This window comes from Mobula birostris, chromosome 9 (genome assembly GCF_030028105.1).
Source record: "Mobula birostris isolate sMobBir1 chromosome 9, sMobBir1.hap1, whole genome shotgun sequence".
Lineage (NCBI taxonomy): Eukaryota > Metazoa > Chordata > Chondrichthyes > Myliobatiformes > Myliobatidae > Mobula > Mobula birostris.
The window spans coordinates 51,285,580-51,309,775 of NC_092378.1; the positions used below are offsets into that span (position 1 = coordinate 51,285,580).

The window sequence follows — 24,196 nt, forward strand, 5'->3', positions numbered from 1 at the left end:
TATTGCTAAACCTAAAAAGATAGAAATGGGAGTAGGCTGGAGAGATGCTGGAGTCTGGAGCAGAAAACACAGCAGGAGGAATTTCCACTTTCACAGAGGTTAAATCACTTAAATAATTCCTGATGAAGGGTCTTCAGCCTGAAAAGTTATCTCCGTTTCTCTTTCCACAGATGCAGCCTGACCTACTGAGTGTTTCCAGCATTTTGCATTTCCTGCACCTGCAGTATCTTTGACTTTCCGGATCAGAATCAGGGTTAAACTCATATATATATATGGAAAATTACATTAAACAAGTAGTGCAAAAAAAGAGAGCTCAATGGTTCATTCTCCATTCAAATATCTGATGGCAGAGGGAAAGAAGCTGTTCTTAAAATGTTGAATGTGTGTCTTCAGCCTCTGGTGCTTGCTCTTTGATGGTGGTAATAAGAAGAGGGCACATGCTGGATGAAGGGGGTCCTTAATGATAGAAACTACCTTTTTGAGGCATCACCTTTAGAAGATGTACAGGTATTCAGCGCTGGGGTCCTCTAAATAATTCATTTAAATCACTTGTCCTTTCATATCCAGTTGCCCCACTCTCCGATGTTTCCATCTTCAAAACATTTATGACTAATCGGCTTCAATGTACTGCTACAGGAACTCAACAGCCAAGTACAGTGTGTACAGTGATGTACTCGGGAATTCAGTGCAAGTACAGAGGACACTCAAGGTCTGGTGTGAACCCTTGGGTGTCTGTAATCTTGGGATCAGATACTCTCAGTTTTATTTCAGAAAGTGCTGCCACATTTAGTATGACACTTCCTGTTCAATGACACTGCGGAGAGAGACAGTGGAGAACCCATCAATTTGCAGAACTTAAATAAAAAGTAAAATACAGCTGTATCTATACCTCTTCCCACTCTGTCTTCTGTAAATCTACCAATTCCCATGGCTATCTTGACTATACCTCTCCCCACCGTCTCTTGTAAAAATGCTATTCCCTTTTCTCAATTCCTTTGTCTCCATCGCATTTCCTTTTCAGGATATCAGAAATGTCCTCCTTCAAAGAATAAGGCTTCTCTTCACCATTGATGCTGCCCTCACCCGCATCTCCGTCATTTCCCGATCATCTACGCTTACCCCATCTTCCCACCGCCTTAACAGTGATAGAGTTCCTTTTTTCCTTACTAACTATCCCATCAGCACCTTTGCTCCATCCGCCAAAAGCATCCAACACATCATTCTCCGCCACTCCTTCCATCTCTAAAGGGATCATACCACCAAACACATCTTTACCTCCATCCCCCCTCTCCGCTTTCCACAGAGATTGCTCACTCTGTGATTCTCTTATCCATTCGTCCCTCCCCACTAATCTGTCTCCCAGCACTTAACTTTACAAGCAGCCTAAGTGCTACCAATCCTCCCCCATCTCCATTCAGGGCCCCAAGCTGTCCTTCCAAGTGAGGCAACACTTCACCTGAATATCTATTGTGTCTGGTGGTTCCAATGCGGCCTCCTCTACAATGGTGAGAGCCGTCGTTAGTTGGGGGACCGCTTCGTCGAGCACCTCTGCTCCATCCGCCAAAAGCAGAGCTTCCTGGTGGCCAAACATTTTAATTCTGATTCCCACTCCCATTCCAACATGTCAGTCTCTGGCCTTCTCTTGTGCCACAATGAGGCTATCCTCAGGCTGGAGGAGCAACATCTTATGTTCTGTCTGGATAGCCTCCAAACTGATGGCATGAGTATCAATTTCTCCTTCCAGTAAAAATGTTTTCCTTCCCCTTCCCTTTTGTATTCCCCGTGCAGGCCTCTTACCTCTTCTCACCTGCCTATCACCTTCTCCTGGTGCTTATCCTCCTCCTATCCTATCATATTCCTCCCTCTCTAGCCCTTGACCTTTCCTACCCACTTGGCTTCACCTATCACCTTCTAGCTATCCTGTATATTCCAGCATCTTCCCCCTTCATTTCTATGACAGGACGTGCTGGTACTGGAGAGAGTTCAAAAGAGGTTCACGAAGATGATTCTGGGATTGAAAGGCTTATCATATGAGGAGTGTTTAATGGCTCTGGGCCTGTACTCAGTGGAATTCAGAAGAATGAGGAGGGATCTCATTGAAACCTATTGAATGTTGAAAGGCCTCGATATAGTGGACGTGGAGAGGATGTTGCCCATGTTGAGGGAATCTAAGACCAGAGGACACAGCCTCACAATAGATGGATGTCCATTTAGAATTGAGATAGGGAGGAATTTCTTTAGACAGAGTGTGGCGAATCTGTATAATTCTGGCAGTTACGGAAGTCAAGGCATTGGCTGTTTTAGGCAGAGGTTAGTAGATTCTTGATGAGTCAGGGCATGGAGGGATATGGGGAGAATGCAGGAGATTAGGGCTGAGAGGGAAATGGATCAACCATGATAAAATGTCAGAGCAGACTTAATGGGCCAAATGGCCTAATTCTGCTCCTATATTTTATGGTCTTATGGCATCATAAACCCCAATGACTAACCACAAGCAAAGGTGATGAATTATTTTGTATTTCCCTACATATATTTTATTTAATGAACAGTACCTGAATCTGCTTTAAATGTTTTAAAAGGTGACGCAGTAGCCTAGTGGTTAGTACATTTGGTTTACAGTGCCAGTGATCACCGATCGGGGTTCGGTTCCCACTGTTGTCTGTAAGGAGTTTGTACGTCCTCACTGTGACCATGTGGATTTCCTTCGGGTGCTTCGGTTTCTCCCACATTCCAAAGACATACGGTTAGGATTAGTAAATTGTAGGCATGCTTTGTTGGCCCTGGAAGTGTAACAGCACTTGCTGGCTGTCCCCAGCACAACCTTCACTAATTTGATTTGACACAAATGACACATGTCACTGCATGTTTTGATGTACTGGTGATGAATAAATTATACATTCATGAATGAGTGATTTTTGACAGTCAGAGACCATGATAAATGATAAGCTAACCTTTTAATGCCCCCTATATGTACTGGGCACAAATATTCTCAGACACTCCTGCAGAGGTGGTAATCGTGCTGTGCAGAGAGGTGCCCTGACAAAGCATGGTATGAACAGAGGCATTGTTATAGACCTGTTCACAAACAAGACAAAATCTACAGATGCTGGAAATCGGAGCAACACACACAAAATGCTGGAAGAACTCAGCAGACTAGACAGCATCTATGGAAAAAGTACAGTTAACATTTCGGGCCAAAACCCTTCGGCAGGACTGGTTTGGGTTTGAGTCGATGATTTCCAAAGGTCATTGTTATCTGTGCATGTTGTTTTGCCCCACGGACACTGAAAACATTTCCCTTCCTTTGCAGGAAAGCAATCTTGAGATCAGGACTGCAGCACCTAGCTCCAGAGCAGTTGCCCAGCGCCATCCCAAAGAATGGACCCACGAGGGAGATGCGGACCTGCCCTGACTGGACTGTGAGTTGGATCTCTAATTAAATATTAACCCTGCTTCGCTCTGTAACAGAAGGTAAGGGTTAGGGTAACATGAGCCGGTGCCACAGCTTGTAGAGCTGCTGCCTCAGAGTTTCAGCGACCTGGGTTCGATTCCGACCCCGGGTGCTCCCAGTGTGGAGTTTGCAGGATTTGTTTTCCCTGTGATCACATGGATTTCCTTGAGGTGCTCCGGTTTCCCCCAGGTTCCAAAGATGTGTAGGTTGGTAGGATAATTGTCCATGGTAAATTCCTTGAGTGTGGGCAGAGTTGATAAGAACGTAGGGAGATTTACAAAGTTGGGATTAACGTAGGATTAGCTTTAGTGGATGGTTGATAGCCAGAATGGACTCGCTGGGCCAAATGGTCTCTTTCTGTGCACATTTCTCCATCACCTTGACTCTATGGAATGGATCCTGAGACACTTTAGCTACATGACTTGGCCTCAGTGACTTGCTTACAAAGGCATAGTCAAAGTACAATATATTCACTTATGTTTAGGTATAGAAACATAGAAACATACAAAATAGGTGCAGGAGTAGGCCATTCGGCCCTTCGAGCCTGCACCGCCATTCAGTATGATCATGGCTGATCATCCAACTCAGAACCCTGTACCTGCCTTCTCTCCATACCTCCTGATCCCTTTAACCACAAGGGCCATATCTAACTCCCTCTTAAATATAGCCAATGAACTGGCCTCAACTGTTTCCTGTGGCAGAGAATTCCACAGATTCACCACTCTCTGTGTGAAGAAGTTTTTCCTAATCTGGGTCCTAAAAGGCTTCCCCTTTATCCTCAAACTGTGACCCCTCGTTCTGGACTTCCCCAACATCGGGTATATTTAAAGCAGAGATTGATAGGTCCACTGTACTTCTTCCTATAGATGCTGCCTGGCCTGCTGTGTTCCACCAGCATTTTGTGTGTGTTGATTGATAGGTTCTTGATTAGTAAGGGTGTCAAAGGTTACCGGGAGAAAGTTGGAGAATGGAGCCGAGAGGGAAACTAAACCAGCTACGATTGAATGGCAGAGTGCACTCGATGGGCTGAATGACATAATTCTGCTCCGATGTCTTATGAAATAAAATGTAATAAATATAGATTAGCATTTATTTGTCACATGTACATTAAAGCATGCAACAGAATCAGGGTGTGTGAACAGAACATACTAAGTGATAGAGGAACTCAGTAGGTCAGGTAGCATCTATAGAATGGAATAAACAGTCACCAAGACCCTTCATTGGGACATGTTGACTGTGTATTTCCCTCCTTAGATCCTTCCTGACCTCTGAGTTCCTCCAACATTTTGTGTGTTGCTCCAGATTTCCAGTATCTGTAGAATGTCTCAACTTGTGTGACAATCTTCTCCTCAGCCGTTAAAATTGGTGCATAAAAAGTGCTACCTATGATCTGTGTTTTCCACAGAGCAAGAAGCAAACCCTTTGCTTTAACATAACACTGGGCCCATTTAAATGAGAAAAAGAAAGCCAGTCGCTGGGCAAGTGTGCTCTGAAGTCTCTGTTCTACACTGCACATTCCTTACTGCTGCATAATACTGCTCTTCCTCAACAGCCTCTTTTATAATTGTCCTTTGACGGATCAGACCTCGCTGCTGCTTATTAAGAAGGTTGTCAGCATCTTGTAAGACCTGGGACTATTAACCTATTGAAGGCAGGAGATAAGGTAGCATTTAAAGTCTCCACATCCTTAACCATTGTCTACAAGCCTTGATGAATCTCCATTAAGAATATCTCCCTCTCCATGGGACAGTAACAGTAGAACAGAGGGATCAGGGAATACAGATCCATAATTCCTTGAAAGTGGCGGTAGATAAGGTCGAAAGGAAAGCTTTTGGCACATTGGCCTTCAAAGCATTGAGTACAGGAGGCGGGATATTATGTTGAAGTTGTATAAGACGCTGGTGAGGCATAATTTGGAGTACTGTGTGCCATTTTGGTCACCTGCCTACAGAAAGATATCTACCAGATCGAAAGAGTGCAGAGAAAATTTACAAAGCTGTTGCCTGAGTTAATGACAAAAGTTGAACAGGTTAGGACTTTGTTCCCTGGAGTGCAGGAGAATGAGTGGAGAAGTGAAAGAGGCATACAAAATTATGAGGGGTATAGACAAGGAAAATGCCAGCTGGCTTTTTTTACACTGAGGTGGGGTAAGACTAGAACTAGCGATCATGGGTTATGGCTGAAAGCTTAAATGTTTAAGGGGAACCTGAGAGGGAGGTTCACGCAGAGGTTGGCAAGAGTGTGGAACAAGCTGCCAGAGGAGGCGTTGGATTCGGGTTCAATTTCAACATTTAAGAGAAACTTGGATAGGTATGTGGATGGGAAGGGTAGCGAGGCTAGGGTCCGTGTGCAGGTGAATGTGACTAGACAGATTTATTGTTCAGCATGGACTAGATGGGCCAAAGGACCTGTTTTTGTGTTGCTGTGTTCTATGACTCTATGCAAGCTTCCTTGATGCAACAAATGAGCAGTATCTGTGGAGGAGGGGGGATGAAATAGTTGGTGTTTTGGGTTGAGACCCTGCATTTGAATCAGAGTTATTGTCACTGATATTAGCTGTGAAATTGTGAAATTAGTTGCTTTGTGGCATTACTATAAGATACAATAAAACTAAATAAATAAATAATTCAAAAGCGGAACAGCCAGGTAGTGTTCATAAGTTCATGGCCCCTTGAAAAATCTGATTGCAGAGGGGAAGAAGCTGCTCTTAGAATGTTGAGTGTGTGTCTTCAGGTTACTGTACATTTCCTCTGATAGTAGTAATGAGAAGAGGGCATGGTGAGTGTCCTTAACGACGGATGCTGCCTACTTTTGATGCGCACAGTGGTGGGGAGAGTTGTGCTGATGACGGAGCTGGCTGAGACTGCCACCCTCCGAAGCCCCTCATGAAACTGTGCACTGGTGGCTCCATACCAGATGGTGTTGCGACCAGCCAGAATGCTCTCCAACGTACATCTGTCGAAGTTTGCTGGAGTTCTTGGTGACATATAGTGCCAAATCTCCTCAATCCCTAATGGCAGTATTTTGCAAGAGAGAGATTTGATTATAAGCTTCCAAATACCCTTCCTGTTTCTCACAAGCCTGCCGTGCATGCGACAGTTGGTGGAGAGGTTAGCAATAATAATCCATGGAGTAGCTCAGCCCCTCTGCACTGAAAGCTGAAAATTCTGGAAATACTCAAAAGGTCAGGTAGTATCTGTGGGAGAGGAATTTACTTAACTTTCAGGTCTGTTGGTTCTGATGAAGGTTCTTCAACTTGAAACACTATCCCGGTTTCCGCACTCCAAGGATGAACCTGACCACCTGGGGATGTACAGCATTTTCTATTTTTATCTCAGATTGCCAGCTTCTGCAGTTCTTATTTTGTTATTCAGCCCCTCATTGGCCATGCAGAACGAGTTCCTATTTCCAGTGAGGCCTGTCAGGCAGGTTTACACCCGTTCAGCAGTGAGCAGGATCACATGCTCATGATCACAGCAGGGAGCCCACTTCAGACGTTGCAGGTCTCTGTCCGGCTACGGTAGTTCAGCACCTTTGGTGAGGAGAATGATTGAATAGAATAATCTAAGCATGGTCCACTGTTGCAGAAAGATTTGAGGAGGCCGTAAGACAGGAGCAGGAATTAGGCCAATTGACGCATCGAGTCTGCTGTGCCATTCCATCATGGCTGATTTATTATCCTTCTCAACTCTATTATCCTGCCTTCTCTCCATAACCTTTGACACCTATACCAATCAAGAACCTATCAGCCTCCACTATAGATGTGTCCATTGACTTGGCCTCCACAGTCAACTGTGCCAATGAATTCTACAGATTCAATACTCTCTGACTAAAGAAATTCTTCTCTTCTCTCTTCTAGAAGGACGTCCATACATTGGAGACCATGCCCTTGGGTCCTAGACTCCCCTAGTATAGGAAGTGTCCTGTCCATGTCCTCTCTGTCTGGGCCTTTCAATATCTGTTAGGTATAAATGAGATCCTCCCCTCATTCTTCTAAACTCCAGCAGATACAGGCCCAGAGCAAACACTCCTCATATGTTAACCCTTTCCTCTTGGGATCATTCTTGTGAACCTCCTCTAGCCCCTGTCCAATGTTAACCCATTCTTTCTTAGAAAGTGGCCCCAAACTGTTCATCATATTCCAAGTACAGTCCAACCAATGCCTTATAAACCTCAACATTACATCCTTGCGTTAAATTCTAGTCCTCTTAAGGTGAATGCTAGCATTGTATTTGCTTTCCTGAGCACTGACTCTGCCTGCAAGTTAACCTGTAGGAAAACCTGCACCAGGACTCCCAAGCCACTTTGTAACTCATTTCTGAATTTTCTCTCCATTTGGAAAATAGGCAAAACCTTTGTTCCTTCTACCAAAGTGCATGACCATATACTGCTTTGCCCACTCTTGTAATCTGTCTAAGCCCTTCTGCAGACTCCCTGCTTCCTTAAAACTACCTGCCCTTCCACCTTTCTTTGTATCATCTGCAAACTTGGCCACAAAGTCATCAGTTCTGTCATCCAGATCACTGACATGAGGCTGTCTGACTCATTGTGGTTCCCAATGTGGGAAAATGCAAGAACACATGTACTGATGAATGGAGTAACAAGTTGCAACAATAAAATATTCATGTCGGTCTTGGCTCACATTGTCAAGGGCTCATAGAGTCAGAGACAAACAACAGACTGCAGATGCTGGAATCTGGAGCAATAGACAACCTGTTGGAAGAACCCAGCAGATCAAGCAGCATCTGTGGAGGCAGAGGGATAATCAGTGTTTCAGGTCGAGACTCTGCATCAGGACTGAGCCTGATTACAACCACAGAGCTGTACAGCATGGTGAATCGGAGCACAGAGCTGAGGACTCCACGCCCTTTGGCTACTCTGGCCTCGAGCAATCTATGGGGTTGTTCTGCCCCACTGGCTGAGTGGGTACAGGTCGGGTAGTCTCGGTCGAACTCTTGCAAGGTTACAAGGATATAGCTTTATGCAAGTCAACTGCAAGGGTAGGAATCTAAGCAGTTGGTCTCTGCACAACCTGCAAAGATTGCAGTGCGCAGATAGAAAGACACAAGATGCTGGAGGAAATCAACAGGTCAGGCAGTATCTATGGAGAGGAATAAACAGTCGCCGTTTCAAGCCCAGACCCTTCATCAGAGCGTGGATAGATTGAGAAAAGGAAGACCAATAATGTTGTTAGCTATGTTTAGGGGTGCATCGGTATATTGTTTGTTTGTTTTCCTCTTGCAAGACGCATATAGTTCATTTGTAAAGGCTTTCTGTGCCCTTTCGTTGCCACGGTGATAAGTGGTTTGTGGAGGAGAGATTTAATGATAGAAGTTTTTAACTCTCTGAAGTTTCGGAGAGTGAAAGTTGGAAATACGGATTTCTCAAAAGGCTTTACAGGTTAAATGCAAGGTTATTGTTATTCTCTGGCTGGGGTGTCTAGGGATCAGTCCCAAAACCGGGCTGGCATTTGGAACAGAAGTGAGAAGTAACTTCTTCACATGGAGTATGCAGAATCTTTGGAATTCTCTGCCCCCAACAAAGCTGTGGCATCTTAGTCACTGAGTGTATTTAAAACAGAGATTGTCAGACTTTCAGACATTGAGAGGTTTGGTCTGGAGTTAGTGCAGGGAAATGGTGCTGATGCGATCTTACTGACTGATGGAATAGGGACCAGGAGCTGAACGGTCAGTCTCATGTTCCTATCTTATCTGTTCTAGTGATTGGCATGAATTGACTAGGGATGGTGAAAGGTTGTTTGCAGAACTGATTGTTTAGGGATAGTGCTTTCCGGCACAGATTTTGTTGGATGTGAGCACTGTTGGAATCTGCCAGTCTCAAAATAAATAATATAGCTGTGTGCCTGCAGAGGTGTATTAAGCTTCCTCCACCTCCTCCTCCTCCTCTGCCCACACCTCCTCACCACCTTCCTTCTCCTGACAGAAACTTCATTCATCGTAACTTCATCCCAACATACAAAGGGTGGTTGAGGTTTGAAATTTCTCTGTAAACAGCAGTTGGCATTAGATCAATTGGTAGGTTTTTGTCTGAATGTGACAGGTTGTTGCTAACAAAACCTGCTGAGGGAGGAAGGAAATGTGGGTGCAGACTTAGATCCCAAATTATCACGATCTCATTGAACGGCAGAATAGGCAAGAGAGAAAACAGTCCCTGACTGCTAGCTACATAGAATGTGTCTTCCATAGGTTTGCCCTGTTTTATTGTAAATCATTTTAAATTATTACCTCCTTTTCTATTTATTAACCAAAGTCAGTGAAGTGGTCAGTATCACGTTCCCCTTTGATTAGGTTTCATTACAACAGTGACAAATGTCCACTCATCGGTGCTGTCTCTTCAGTGGTGTTCTATTTTGGGGATATTCTGAGCTTACAAAAAGCATATTGCAAATGCAGGTCCTCTCTACTCAACTTGATCTCCGTCTTGACCAAATATCATTTTCCAGTTCCAATGAAGTCTTTTGAAATGTCAATAATTTTTATATCGTGTATACATGTGATCTACAGTCTCATCAATGAACGTACTTTCTCAATATCCCCCTTTGCTTTATCAATACCTCAAAGGTGTTTCTACAATTTCAGCCTCAGTCCCTGCCCATACATCTTTCAATGAATTTCTTGTGTTGAACCTTTCACTGGTACTCAGTAATAATGTGACACCTCTCTAGCAGGAAAGTCATTTAGATCATTGTGGGGAAGGCCAGATTTACAATCCAAATCCTTTCTGGAAAGCCATTTGCAGCAAGTAAGTGTTATTTTACGTGTTATGGGGGTGGCATGCTAACAAACTAGTTCGCGAAACGCTATGACAGCGCCAGCGACCTGATTGAATTCTGCTGTTGTCTGTAAGGAGTTGGTATGTTCTACCCGTGACTGCGTGGGTTTCCTCCAAGTGCTCCAGTTTGCTCCCACGTTACAAAGACACACACTTTATACTTTATTGTCGCCAAACAATTGGTACTAGAACGTACAATCATCACAGCGATATTTGATTCTGCACTTCACACTCACTGGATTACAGAGGTAGGGTAACCCTAACACAGGTAGGGTTAGTGAGGTCTGGGCATGCGATGTTGGTGCCGGAAGTATGTATGACACTTGCGGGCTGCTCAGTACAATCCTCGCTGATTTGATGCAAATATCGCATTTCGCTGAATGTTTCGATGTGCATATGACAAATAAAGCTAATCTTTTTCGGTAGCAGGAGGTTCATTTAAATCTGTGTGGGGAGGGCCAGATTTACAATCCACATCCTTTCTGAAAAACGTATGCAGCAAGTAAGTGTTAGTTTGAGCGTCATGGGGCAACACAGTAGTGTAGTGGTTAGCGTAATGCTGATCAGCACCAGCGAGTTGGATTCTGTTCCCCTGTTGCCTACAAGGAGTTGGTTTGCTCTTCTCCATGACTGCAAGGATTTCCTCGATCTGCTCTGGTTTCTTCCCACATTCAGAGTTGTACGGGTTAGTAATTGGTCACATGGGTGTAATTGGGTGGCCTGGGCTTATTGGGCCAAAGGGTCTGTAACCGTGTTGTATCTCTAAATAAAATAAAATGAACTTCCTGAGCAATGGTCTCAGCCCAAAACATCTACCTCCTGAGTTCCTCTGGCATTTCGTGTGTGTTGCATCGGATTTACAACATCTGCAGACTTTCTTGTGCTTAAAATAAAACTTTACCCCTCATTGCTGAAGTGTTATTTGTATTTCAAAGCACAAATGCTGTGTTTCTCCTTCATGTGTTTGGCCTCTTGTCGCTTCACTCACTGCCCTTGCCTTCGCTTCCACGCCATTCCTTGATGCACTTTTACATCATGACAGACCTCAACTAAAATCAAACAGATAAGCATTGTTCCTGTTCTGTCTGTAATCATGCAGCGAGATCTGTGAATTTCCAACGCAAAGACAGAAGTTGTGAATCTAGTGAGCTTCTGTAAATTTGCTCATCTCCCACCTGTTTCTGCCATCCCAAAGATCGAATTATACCTTCTTTTCTCCATTTCCAAATTAAGCAGGTTGAATCTATTGTTCCCCACCTTACACTGCTCAGGTTCCACTGTTATTGATATTGGGTTTTCTTCTACTGTGACAGAAGACCAACAAAACAAGTCTAAATTCGATTATTTTACAAAATTGCTTCACCCGTATCTGTCTGTAAAAGGCCCGCAATGTCCTTTACACTTCACTCTTAACTTTGAGAGCAATATCATGCATATGACGTGATTTGCAGTTTGCTTTGCTTTGTATGATATTTCTTTATATCTACTTTCTGCTGAATTTATACCATTTATTGTGAGTACTTTCAGCTTAATTCACCCAGATATTTTATGTATTTGGCCTCTTGTTGCCTCACACACACAAAATTGACTTTTTATTCATTTCCATAGATTCTGCCTGACCTGCTGAGTCCCTTCAGCATTTAGTGTGTGTTGATCTGGACTCCCAGCATCTACAGAATCTCTTGTGTTTCTGTTTTATGAAAGTTAGCATGATCACTGCTCTTCTGAACACCTCCTGCCGCATACCTCCTCCTTGCTGCAATTGTAATAACTAGCAGTATTTCTTGCTAAACTCCAATCATTTGAGTCTCCAAATCCAAATCTCAGTATTGTTACATTAGCTGCTAGCTTTTAAAATCAAAGGTTATGTGATTCTTACTTAATTGTTCTGCCTTTGTTTTCGCCGTCTTCTCTGAAAAGACGTTTGCTGCTGTTCCTAATGAACAGAGAGAGCCTGGCACTTTGTAAGATTGGAGCTTTTCCCAAGAGTGGAAATGCTCCAATCTTGCAACCTCATCAACATGTTCAACTACAGTTAAGCAACATCTTCAAGTTGCAAACAGAAATGATCACTGGCCATTAAGTTAATTTTCATAATACTGCAGTTATTTTGACCATGATTCTGTCATCCAATATTGTTTGTTCAAGACAGCTGAAACATTTGATTCCTTTTCTGTTTGCAGGAAAATGCTATAAACGGTGACCACATCTGGGTGGAGACAAACGCCTCTGGAGATTTCTGCTACGTTGGAGAAGAGAATTGTTTAGTGAAGACAGCTGTAAGTTACAGTGGTGGCAACTGGGTTCAATAAAACAGAAATGAGCAAGCCATAGGTAGCAACGTGGTGCAGCTCATTAGAGAAAGTAATTCTAGCATCAAATTGACGTACCAGTTGGTAGGTTAAATGGTCATTGTAAATTATCCCGTAATTGGCTAGGGTTAGTTAAATCTACGATTGCTGGGTGCCACAGCTCAAAGGGCTGGAAAAGCCTATACCTCAATAAATAATTTAATATTGGTTTAGTATTGTCACGCACACCAGGACAGTGCATGCCATGTGGGAAGGTCATACCACGTACAATTATATTGAGGTAATAACAAGAAAACAGTGTAGAATATAGTAACACACATGTGAAATGCTGGAGGAACACAGCAAGTCAGAAAGAATCGGTCTACGTTTTGGGCCAAGACCCTTCATCAGGGCCTGAAAAGAAGGGATCAGAAGCCAGAACATAACCAGCAGAACGTAACCAGCAGAACGTAACCAGCAGAACCCAGAATAAGAAACAGCATAATGCAGAATGTAGCACAGCAGCATCAGAGAGACATCCTGTGATGATCAACTGTTTGGAATCAAATGACCTTGCCTGGTGTCTCAGGGCTGGGTGTCTCAACACCTGCAACTACTCCCCACCCCTGGCACTCCTTCTCTGCCACCTGTCCCACACCCCTCCTGCGGCGCTCCTCCCTCGCCATTCCCAACAACCTTTGCTCCCGCCAGATTTACAACTCGCTGTCTGCTCTCCATTGAAAAGTACAGAACTGTACAAAGGTCTTAGGTACCCTTGCTATATATGTGCCTAAGACTCTTGCACAGTGCTGTATATTCAAATCTGTTCAGGAGCCTGAAGGATAGAAGCTGTCCTTGAGTCTGGTGATTTGTGCTGTCAAGCTATTCCCTTAGAAAGGAGAATGACCAAGGGTGGGAAAGGTCCTTGATTATGTCGGCTGCTTTCCTGAGGCAGTGAGAAGTGTAGAGAGAGTCATTGGAGGGGACATTAGTTTGTATGATTGATTGGGCTGTGTTCACTACTCTCTGCAGTTTTGTTTGGTATTGGGCAGAGCAGTTCCCATATCAAGCCACAATGCATCTGGGCAGGATGTTTACTATGGTGCATCTGTAAAAAAACAAAGATGAGAGTCATCGGGGACCTGTCGAATTTCTTCAGCCTTCTGAGGAGGTAGAAACGTTGGTGTGCTTTCTTAGCTATGTGTATGAACCAGGACAAACGGAAGAGAACATCATCGGAAGATACAAGTAACTGTAGCACACCTCACTGAAAACCATTCACTAGCTACCTCATTGGCTTCTGTTCTGAAGTGTTTGATCTGTTTATGGTGTGGATACTAAATCTGACAGGAGGCTTATGAAACTTCATTGCCATCAAGGAAACTTGATAGTTCACAAAAGCTAAAGTCCACTAAATACAGTGGTAATGGGCATTCCGGTTGCTCTAGTCCTGATGCTGGTGGAAGTTTTGATGATTTGCCAAGGCAGGTCTACCTTCTTGAAATGAGCAGCTTCTGACACCATCTGGTGGGGTGGGGTGGGGGTGGAATGTATTTGTGAACTCGTAGGCTTTCATTCATGTACCTCTGAACTAAATAGTGCGCAGTACCACTGACTGCTGGGAGTCAGTGACTAAACTGGACAGAATGAACCCACTGAAACAGTCAGTAACCTGGACCAAGAAATCCTCAACTATTCCATTCCTTTGTGTCCTTTCAGAACAGTTTAAAAGACCACAGGACCATTAGACATAGGAGTAGAATTAGGCTATTTGGCCCATTGGATCTGTTCTGCTATTCAATCATGGTTGATTATTTTTCTCTTTTCCCAAGGCACCATTCTTGCATGTTCTTGCTGTGACCTTTAACCTCCCCCCCCCACCAATCAAGAAACTTAACCAGCTGGTGATGTAGTGGCATCAGCACCAGACTTCGAGGCAAACAGTCCAGAGTTCAAATCCAGCCGGACCCTTGCACACTTTCTATCCGTGCTGGGTTAAGCATTGAACTAGCAACACGGCCTTGCAAAAAGCAGTCAAGTGTTATGAAAATGGCAAAAAAAAGCCGCCAATGTGCAAAAAGGAACAACGACAGTCAAGGAACCTTCTCCAAATGACCTAGCCTCCGCAGCCCTCTGTGGCAAAGTTTTCCACAGATTCACGAACTTCTGGCTGAAGAAATTCCTCCTCCTCTCAGTTTTAAAGGGACATCCTTTATTCGGGGGTTCTGCCCTTGGATCTCAAGGGATATATAAGCATCCGTTAGTCTCGAGAGACCATGGATTTGCGCCTTGGAAGGTTTCCAGGGCGTTAGGCCTGGGCAAGGTTGTATGGAAGAATGGCAGTTGCCCATGCTGCAAGTCTCCCCTCGCCACGCCACCAATGTTGTCCAAGGGAAGGGCATTAGGACCCATACAGCTTGGCACCGGTGTTGTCGCAGAGCAATGCGTGGTTAAGTGCCTTGCTCAAAGACACAACACACTGCCTCAGTCAAGGCTCAAACTAGCGACCTTCCGATCACTAGACGAACGCCTTAACCACTTGGCCATTTTATAAGTCAGATTTATTACCCAAACTGATCGGTTCAAAACTGGTCGGTTGTTCATTCAGATTTGGACTGGTGCGGGTGGGCATCAGCTCTTTCAGGTGGAACTACAACTTATTCCCCCAAAATGCATAAACCAAAGTAAATCATAGTGATCCCGGTGTTGCTGACTCTCAGAATGACCCTAATGAAGGTCATTGTCAGAGATGATGACTGATTGTGAGGGCCTGCCTATATAAGGGTGAGTAAAGCAGACTCTGACCCCTGCTGAAAGAGAACCAAACAAAGATCGCAACTGGTAAATCCCAGAGCAACTGTAGTGGAGATCTCCTGTCAGTGATTCAGAGAGTGGCTTGCTAACAGCACCACTGATGCACTGAGCTGCCAGACTGCATGCGACACAGGCTGGGCTGCAGTGTGAGTATCACGTGCATTTCTGGCCTCCGCAGCAGGGCAAAGATATGTCCCGATGATGGGCCTCAGCCTAAAATGTCAATTATTTATTCCTCTCCATAACTGCTGCCTGAGCTGACCTGCTGAGTTCCTCCACCATTTTGTGGGTGTAATTCTGGATTTCCAGTATCTGCAGAGTTTCTTGTGTTAAATATTTGTCTACGTTGGCAAGGGCAGAGAGGAAATTTACAAGGACGTTGTCAGAACTGGAATATCATGACTATGAGGGTAGACCGGATAAGAAAGGACTTTTTTTTCTTTGAAAGGCAGGAGGTCATGAAGAGAGTTATACATGGAATTACCTTCTCCAAAAGGATCACCACCAGCATCATCAGGGCCATGAAGGAGAGGCAATAAATGTTGGCTGAAGAACTGATGTTCAGATAAAAGGGAGATCATTTTTTAAAACCCTCTAAAGTAATCATCATGAGAAAGCTGAACAGTAAACCTGAAGAAGGTTACTGTAACTCAGAGAGTGAATTTGGTGAGGATATTAAGTGTCCCACAGTAAATCTAGAGGTTTTTTTTTTAAATCTACAGCACATTACAGGCCCTTCGGCCCACAACGTTGTGCCGACCATGTAACCTTTATACTTTATACTTCATTGTCGCCAAACAATTGATACTAGAGCGTACAATCATCACAGCGATATCTGATTCTGCGCTTCCCGCTCCCTGGATTACAAATCACTAGTAAATATTAAAAATTTAAATTATAAATCATAAATAGAAAATAGAAAAATGGAAAATAAGGTAGTGCAAAAAAACGGAGAAGTAGGCCCGGATATTTGGAGGTTACGGCTCAGATCCGGACCGTACCTTCGAAATCTACTCTAGAAACTGCCTAAAATCACCCCAACACATAGCTCTTTATTTTTCTAAGCTCCATGTACTTATCTAAGAGTCTCTTAAAAGGCCCTGTTGTATCCACCTCTACCACCTTCGTAGGCAATGCATTCCTTGCACTTACCACTCTCTGTGTGAAAGACTTACCCCGACATCCCCTCTGTACCTACTTCCAAGCACCTTAGAACTATGCCCCCTTGTGTTAGTTATTTCAGCCCTGGGAAAAAGCCTCTGACTATCCACACGATCAATGCCTCTCATCATCTTATACACCACTCGGTTCAGGATCAGTTATTTGAGAGGTCGGTAATGAAACATATCAACTTCTGCCTAAGAAGCAACCTGGATGCTTGGATCAGTTATCCCAGTGTAGACTGCCATCTCTAAGCCAGAGGGCCATCCTTGCTGTAGATTATAGCACTCACCTAACAGGCTAAATACGAGGGGCGTAAGGTAGAAGGAGTCAATTTTAGAAAACCGAGCACATTTATTTTTCAACATAGTCTCCTCCTACATTTACACACTTAGTCCAGTGGTCGTGGAGCATACGGATCTTGGACCTCCAGAAAGTGTCCACAGCAGGGGTGATTGATAAGTTTGCCACCTAAGGTGGAAGGAGATGAGTTATTAACTTCAGTCTTTCTACATAATCACTCAAAGAGTTGAACTGCACGTGCATGTAACAAGAGCTCTATAACTCACTTTCTGGAGGTCCAAGATCCGTATACTCCACGACTGCTGGACTAAGTGTGTAAATGTAGGAGGGGACTATGTTGAAAAATAAATGTGCTAGGTTTTCTAAAATTGACTCCTTCTACCTTAGGCCGCGAACTTATCAATCACCCCTCGTAAGATACTAGTCAAGGTAAAACACTCGTGTCAGTGAGTAAATCAGTTACAGAACCCAGCAAGAGCTATTCTGAGCAATGGGAGAGCCATCCGTGGTTTATTTTGGACTGCATATGAATCACAGAGTGAAATATTGTGAAGGTCAGAATGAGCAACCGCAAAGGTCCTCAGAGGTTATTTTGAGCAAATCAATGAGTGGCTTCTCTGTAGGTTATTCAGTCAATCAGAGAGTAACTCTTGTGTATTACTAAGTAAATCGACGAGTCTTCCCAATGCGGGTCACTTTGAGTGCACCGGGGAGTGCGTGACCTGTTAAGGGTATCGATTTGGATAAGTTAGGAGGTGAGAATGGAGATCACCATCGCACAGAGGCGCTGCTTGTATCTCCAGCGACCCAGGTTCCAGCCTGACCTCGGCGTCTGTCCGTGTGGAATTTGTGTGTACTCCTTGTAACTGCATAGGTTTCCACCGGATCCTCTGGTTTCCTCCTGTATCCTTCAGACCTGCAGGTTGGTCGGTTAACTGGCTGTTGTAAGTTATCCCTAGTGTAGAGAATCTGGAGGGAGCGGATGAGAATGTGAGGAGAATAAAGCAGATCAGAGTCAGATTAGTGTTAAAAAAAAATACAGATCTTTGATATTCAGTGAGGAGTCATTGGGCCAGAGTGCCTGTTTCTGTTGGTTCACGCTGTCTGATTGACTCTGACAAATCCAAATCATAACTGAAAACAGCTGATAAGCAATCAGTGCATGCAAATCAGACAATGACCTCTGGAATAAGAATAGATCACAGTATGCTTGAGAACCAGAATCATCGTGGGTGAGTACAGTGACAATGACCTGTAGCAGTCATCACTTGATAAATTCGAGAGCTCAAAATTCAAAGTACATTTATTATCAAAGTACATTATGTCACTATATAAAACCCTGTGATTCGTCTTCTTGAGGGCAATCACAGTAAATCCAAGAAATATAATGGAATTTTGAAAGCCCACACCTAGTAGGACGGACAAACAACCTATGTAGAAAAGACAACAAACTGTGCAAACATGAAAGGAAAATAAGAAATAATATAAATAAATTTATAAGCAATAAATATCAAGAACATGAGATGAAGAGTCCTTGAAAGTGAGTCCATAGATTGTGGGAACAGTTCAGTAATGGGGCAGTTTAGACCATAACAGCATAAGACATAGGAGCAGAATTAGGCCATTCAGCCCATCGAGTCTGCTTTGCCATTCCATCATGGCTGATCCCAGATCTCACTCAACCCCATACACCTGCCTTCTCGCCATATCCTTTGATGCCCTGACTGATCAGGAAATGATCAACTTCCCCCATAAATATACACCCAGACTTGGCCTCCACCGCAGTCTGTGGCAGAGCATTCCACCGATTCACTTCTCTCTGGCTAAAAAAAAAACTCCTCCTTACCTCTGTTCGAAAGGGTCGCTCCTCAATTTTGAGGCTGTGCCCTCTAGTTCTGGATACCCTCACCTTAGGAAGCATTCTCTCCATATCCACCCTATCTCATCCTTTCAACATTCAGTAGCTTTCAATAAGATCCCCCTGCATTCTTCTAAATTCCAGTGAGTACAGGCCCAAGGCTGCCAAACGCTCCTCATATGTTAACCTCTTCATTTCCAGAATCATCCTCGTGAATCTCCTCTGGACTCTCTCCAATGACAACACGTCCTTTCTGAGATATGGGGCCCAAAACTGCTGACAATACTCAAGTGCGGCCTGACTAGTGTGTTATAAAGGCTCAGCATTATCTCCTTGTTCTTATATTCTATTCCCCTTGAAATAAATGCCAACATTGCATTTGCCTTCTTTACCACAGACTCAACCTGTAAATTAACCTTCTAGGAGTCTTGCATGAGGACTCCTGAGTCCCTCTGCACCTCTAATGTTTGAACCTTCTCCCAATTTAGATAGTCTGCACTATTGTTCCTTTACCAAAATGCATTATCATACATTTCCCAACACTGTATTCCATCTGCTACTTTTTTGCCCATTCTTCCAATTTGTCTCATTCCTGCTGCAATCGCACTGCTTCCTCAGCACTACCTAACCCTCCACCTATCTTTGTATCATCAGCAAACTTTGTCACAAAGCCATCAATTCCATTATCTAAATCATTGACAAACAATGTGAAAAGCAGCAGTCCCAATACTGACCCCTGAGGAACACCACTTGTCATCAGCAGCCAAACAGAAACGGCTCCTTTTATTCCCACTCGCTGCCTCCTGTCTGTCTGCCATTCTGCTATCCATGCCAGTACCTTTCTTGTAATGCCATAGGATTTTAATTTGTTAAACAGCCTCATGTGTGGCATCTTAACAAACGCCTTCTGAAAATCCAAGTAAATGACATCCACTGTCTTTCCTTTACCACCCTGCTTGTAACTTCCCCAAAGTACTCTAACAGATTTGTAAGGCAAGATTCCCCTTTACAGAAACCATGCTAACTTTGGGTTATTTTACCATTGGTCATAAGTGTAAAGCAAGTAGAACAGGGGGCTAAACACACAGCCTTATGGTGCATCTCAGTTGTTGGAGATTGTGGAGATGTTATTGCCAAAGCGAACTCATTGGGTCTGAGAGTAAGGAAATCGAGGATCCAATTGCACAAGGAGGTACTGAGGCCAACGTCTTGTAGCTTATTGATTATTTTTGAGGGGATGATGGTATTGAATGCCGAGCTGTAGACAATAAAGTGCATCCTGATGTATGTATCTTTGCTGTTCAAATATTCCAAGATTGAGTGAGGAGCCAATGAAGTGGCATCTGCTGTACCAGTAGACTAATTGGAGTTCATCCAAGTTGCTTCTCAGGCAGGAGTTGATATGTTTCATCACCAACCTCTCAGAACACTTCATCACTGTGGATCTAAGAGCTACTGGACAACAGTCACTGAGGCAAGTCCTTTTCAGGCTCTGGTATAATTGATGCCTGCTTGAAGCAAGTGAATACCTCGGACTGCCGAAGCGAGAGGTTAAAGATCTCAGTGAACACTCCATCAGGTTGACCAACACAAGTTTTTAGTGCTCGGCCAGGTGCCCCGTCTGGGCTGGATGCTTTCTGTGGGTTTTCCTTCCTGAAGGATGCTCTCACATCATTTTCAAAGACTGAAATCACAGGGTCATCGGGGGTTGTGAGAGCTTGCAATGGTTCCTCCAAGCTTTAAGAACATAAGAAATAGGAGAAGTAGACCGTCCGGCCTATCAAGCCTGCTCCACCATTCAATATGGTCATGGCTGATCTGTCCGTAACTGAGCTCCATCTACCTTTTCCCCATAACCCTTAATTCCCTTACTATGTAAAAACCTATCTTACTGTATCTTAAATATATTTAGTGAAGAAGCCTCAACTGCTTCCCTGCGCAGAGAATTCCACAGATTCACCACTCTCAGGGCAAAACAGTTTCTCCTCATCTCCGTCCTAAATCTTCTCCCCTGAATCTTGAGGCAATGTCCCCTAGTTCTAGTCTCACCTACCAATGGAAACAACTTTCCTACTTCCATCTTATCTATCCCTTTCAAAATTTTGTGTGTTTCTATAAGATCCCCTCTCATTCTTCTGAATTCCAGAGAGTATAGTCCCAGATGACTCAATCTCTCCTCATACGTTAACCCCTTCATCTCTGGAATCAACCTGGTGAGCCTCCTCTGCACTGCCTCCAGAAGCCAGTATGTCCTTCCTCAAGTATGGAGACCAGAACTACACACAGTACTCCAGATGTGGCCTCACCAGTACCCTGAATATTTGCAGCATGACCTCTCTGCTCTTGAATTCAATCCCTCTAGCAATGAAGGCCAACATTTTGTTTGCCTTAATAACCTGTTGTACCTGCAGGCCAACTTTTTGCGATTCATGCACAAACACTCCCAAGTCCCTCTGCACAACAGCATACTGCAATCTTTCACCATTTAAATAATAATCTGCTCTTCTATTATTCCTTCCAAAGGGGATGATCTCGCATTTACCAACATTGTATTCCATCTGCCAGACCTTGGCCCACTCATTTAACCTATCTATATCCCTCTGCAGACTCTCCACATCCTCTGTACAATTTGCTTTTCCACTCAGTTTAGTGTCATCAGCAAATTTTGCTACGCTACACTCAGTCCCCTCTTCCAAATTATCAATGTAAATGGTAAACAGCTGCGGGCCCAGCACCAACCCCTGTGGCACCCCACTCACCACCGACTGCCAACCGGAGAAACACCCATTTATACCAACTCTCTGCTTTCTATTGGTTAACCAGTATGCTTTGATTGTCAAATTGAGCATAGAAGGCATTGAGTGCTTCTGAGAGTGAAGCCTTGTTGTCACCTATGTCGCTTGGTTTCACTTTGTGGAAGGTAATAGCACTCTATCCTTGCCAAGCTGTCGAGCATTCTTAAGTGATTCAAGTTTGGTCTGGAATTGCCACTTTGCATGTAAGATGGCTTTCCAAAGATAGCACTTGGGCCTTTTGTATCTTACTTGGTTGCAGGACTTAAATATTGCTGACCTGGCCCTCCTCAGATTGCAAATCTCATGGTTCAACCAGGTTTCTGGTTGGGAAGACTGAATGATTTTGTCACTTGTCCATGAATGTTTTTATTAAGTCGTGACAACTGTGGTGTATTCATTCAGATCCTCGGGTGGGTCCTTGAACACGGCCCATAGCTGCTCCTCTGCTGAAGTTGCATCAATGAAGTTTATTATCCATAAACACAGGAGTTACTTCACTATTTTTATCTGTTTTTGCACTATCCAGTTATTCTATCATATATACATTCAGTGGGCAATATATTTGATACCTTCTGTACCTAATAAAGTGGCCACCATGTATATGTTCATGGTCTGTAGCCCATCTACTTCAAGGTTCAATGTGATCTACACTTTTCTGCACACCACTGTTGTAATGCGTGATTATTTGATTAACCCATGCCTTCCTGTCAGTTTGAACCAGTATGGCCATTCTCCTCCGATCTCTCTCATTAACAAGGCACCTTTGTCCATAGAACTGCCACTCACTGGATGCTTTTTGTTTCTTGCACCATTCTCTGTAAACTCTGGAGACTGTTGTGCATGAAAATCCCAAGAGATCAGCAGTTTCTGAGATACTCAAACCACCCCGTCTGGCACCAACAATTATTCTGTGGTCACAGTCACTTAGATCACATTTCTTCCCTATTCTGATGTTTGGTCTGAACAACAGCTGAACCTCTTGACCATGTCTGCATGCTTGCTGCCACGTGATTGGCTGATTAGATATTTGCATTAACGAGCAGGTGTATCTAATAAAATGGACACTGAGTGCACATTCCTCAATGTAACTTTGTTTTAATGTATTTCACTATACTGCTGTCACATAACAATAAGTTTCACAACATGTGTCAGTGATAATAAACCTGATTCTGAGTAACCTAAATGAAGATCCCTGTCTATTCCCCACGGTGTAACCCTAGTGAAAGTCACTGTGTAAACCAGAATATGGCCACTGAGAATAACCAGAACATGACCCAAACAAAGACTTTTGTGGGTAGATCATTGCCATATGGAGAGGCAATATCAAGAGAAGATCACTGGGATTAACTGGGAGGAGATCATTGGGAATAATTAAGTGGAGGCCATGATGAGTAAACATTTTTTGGATCAATTCTGTAACTCTGTTCTCTGGCTCTGTTGGATTTACATTACACTTTTCTTTTAAACTTTATCTCTTACAGAAGTCGGTTCCAAGGAGGAAATGTGCAGCATGCAAAATAATTGTGCACACTGTGTGTGTGGAGCAGCTGGAGAAGGTAAAGCACTCTCTGCCCTCCAACTTTAGTCCTATATTTACAGGTCAACATGTAAAGTATTGAAACCGTTTTGTGAATAATTCTCCCACTGTTTAATTATTCTCTAATTGCTCCCAGAATCGAGCATTGTGATCCCCTCTGTATATGCTATCTGGCCTGCTGAGTTCTTCCAGCATCTTGTGTCTCGGTCTTCCTTTTAGCTTTCAATGATCCTTCCCTCTCCCCAGTTGTCCATGTGCTCTTGGCACCTGTATAGAATGCTTTTGATGAGGCATGCTATCTCAGGATTCATGAGCAATCAAGCATCCAGAAGTGGCAGTGTAACGAAGTGATTCTGTTCCATGAGATGGTAAACTTCCTTTTGTTGCATAGATATTGCAATCAGTTGAAAACATTCAGAAGACCACAACTAAGCCATCTTCTCCTGTTAATAATATTCAAATAGTTCCATGTCCTTCTCTTGATTTAATACCAGCAGAAAGTACACATTTAGGATCTAGCCCATGTCCTCGACCTTCAAACACACGTTCCCTTTACACTAAACACAAGAAATTCTGCAGATGCTGGAAATCCAGAGTAACACAGAAGATGCTGGAGGAAACACAGCAGGTCAGGCAGCATCTATGGAGGGGAACAAACTGTCATTGTTTCAGACTCAGACCCTTCATCAGGAAGGGAGAAGGAGCCAGAACCTCCCCAGTTCTCGATTCCATTTTGTCCTCCAAGGTTCAGTCCCTTCTTGAAACACTTCGCACATTCTCGAGCACTTCAACCACTTTCAGTTCTCCGAAAAGGGGCTTCTTCCCCCTTCTTTTCCAGTCCTGATGAAGGGCAATAAACTCTGATCTTGCCAGGGCCTTCCAGTGAGAAAGGTCAGATACATTTCTGTTCTCTGTTTGATTCTGTCATCGTGCAGTATCGCTAATAACCTAATGCCACGTTCTTTTATCACTTGCTTTATTTAGATAAGTTTCCGTTGCAAGCCAACCTATCGAGAAGGAGGGAGCCGCTCTCTTCGAGAGGTAACATAAAAGATCTACAAATTTCTGCTCTGCATTTTACAATATTTTGTTTTTATTTGGCAGTATGATTGAGGAGAGCAGAATCTCTCTGTTGTTGTAGGGGAACTGCTTACTGATCAATGGAACCATGGGCTGTGGTGAAGCCACAGTGAA

The 24,196-nt window shown here is 43.7% G+C and overlaps 1 protein-coding gene across 1 annotated transcript in view; it reads left to right on the forward strand.

The window, feature by feature from the left end:
• Window positions 1–24,196, forward strand: part of dgki (diacylglycerol kinase, iota) — a 244,031-nt gene that overhangs the window by 72,348 nt on the left and 147,487 nt on the right. Inside the window, exons 2-5 of the mRNA XM_072269422.1 lie at window positions 3,311–3,419; window positions 12,427–12,522; window positions 22,947–23,021; window positions 23,987–24,043. Coding sequence (XP_072125523.1) covers window positions 3,311–3,419; window positions 12,427–12,522; window positions 22,947–23,021; window positions 23,987–24,043 — 337 coding nt within the window. The remainder of the gene's footprint in view (window positions 1–3,310; window positions 3,420–12,426; window positions 12,523–22,946; window positions 23,022–23,986; window positions 24,044–24,196) is intronic.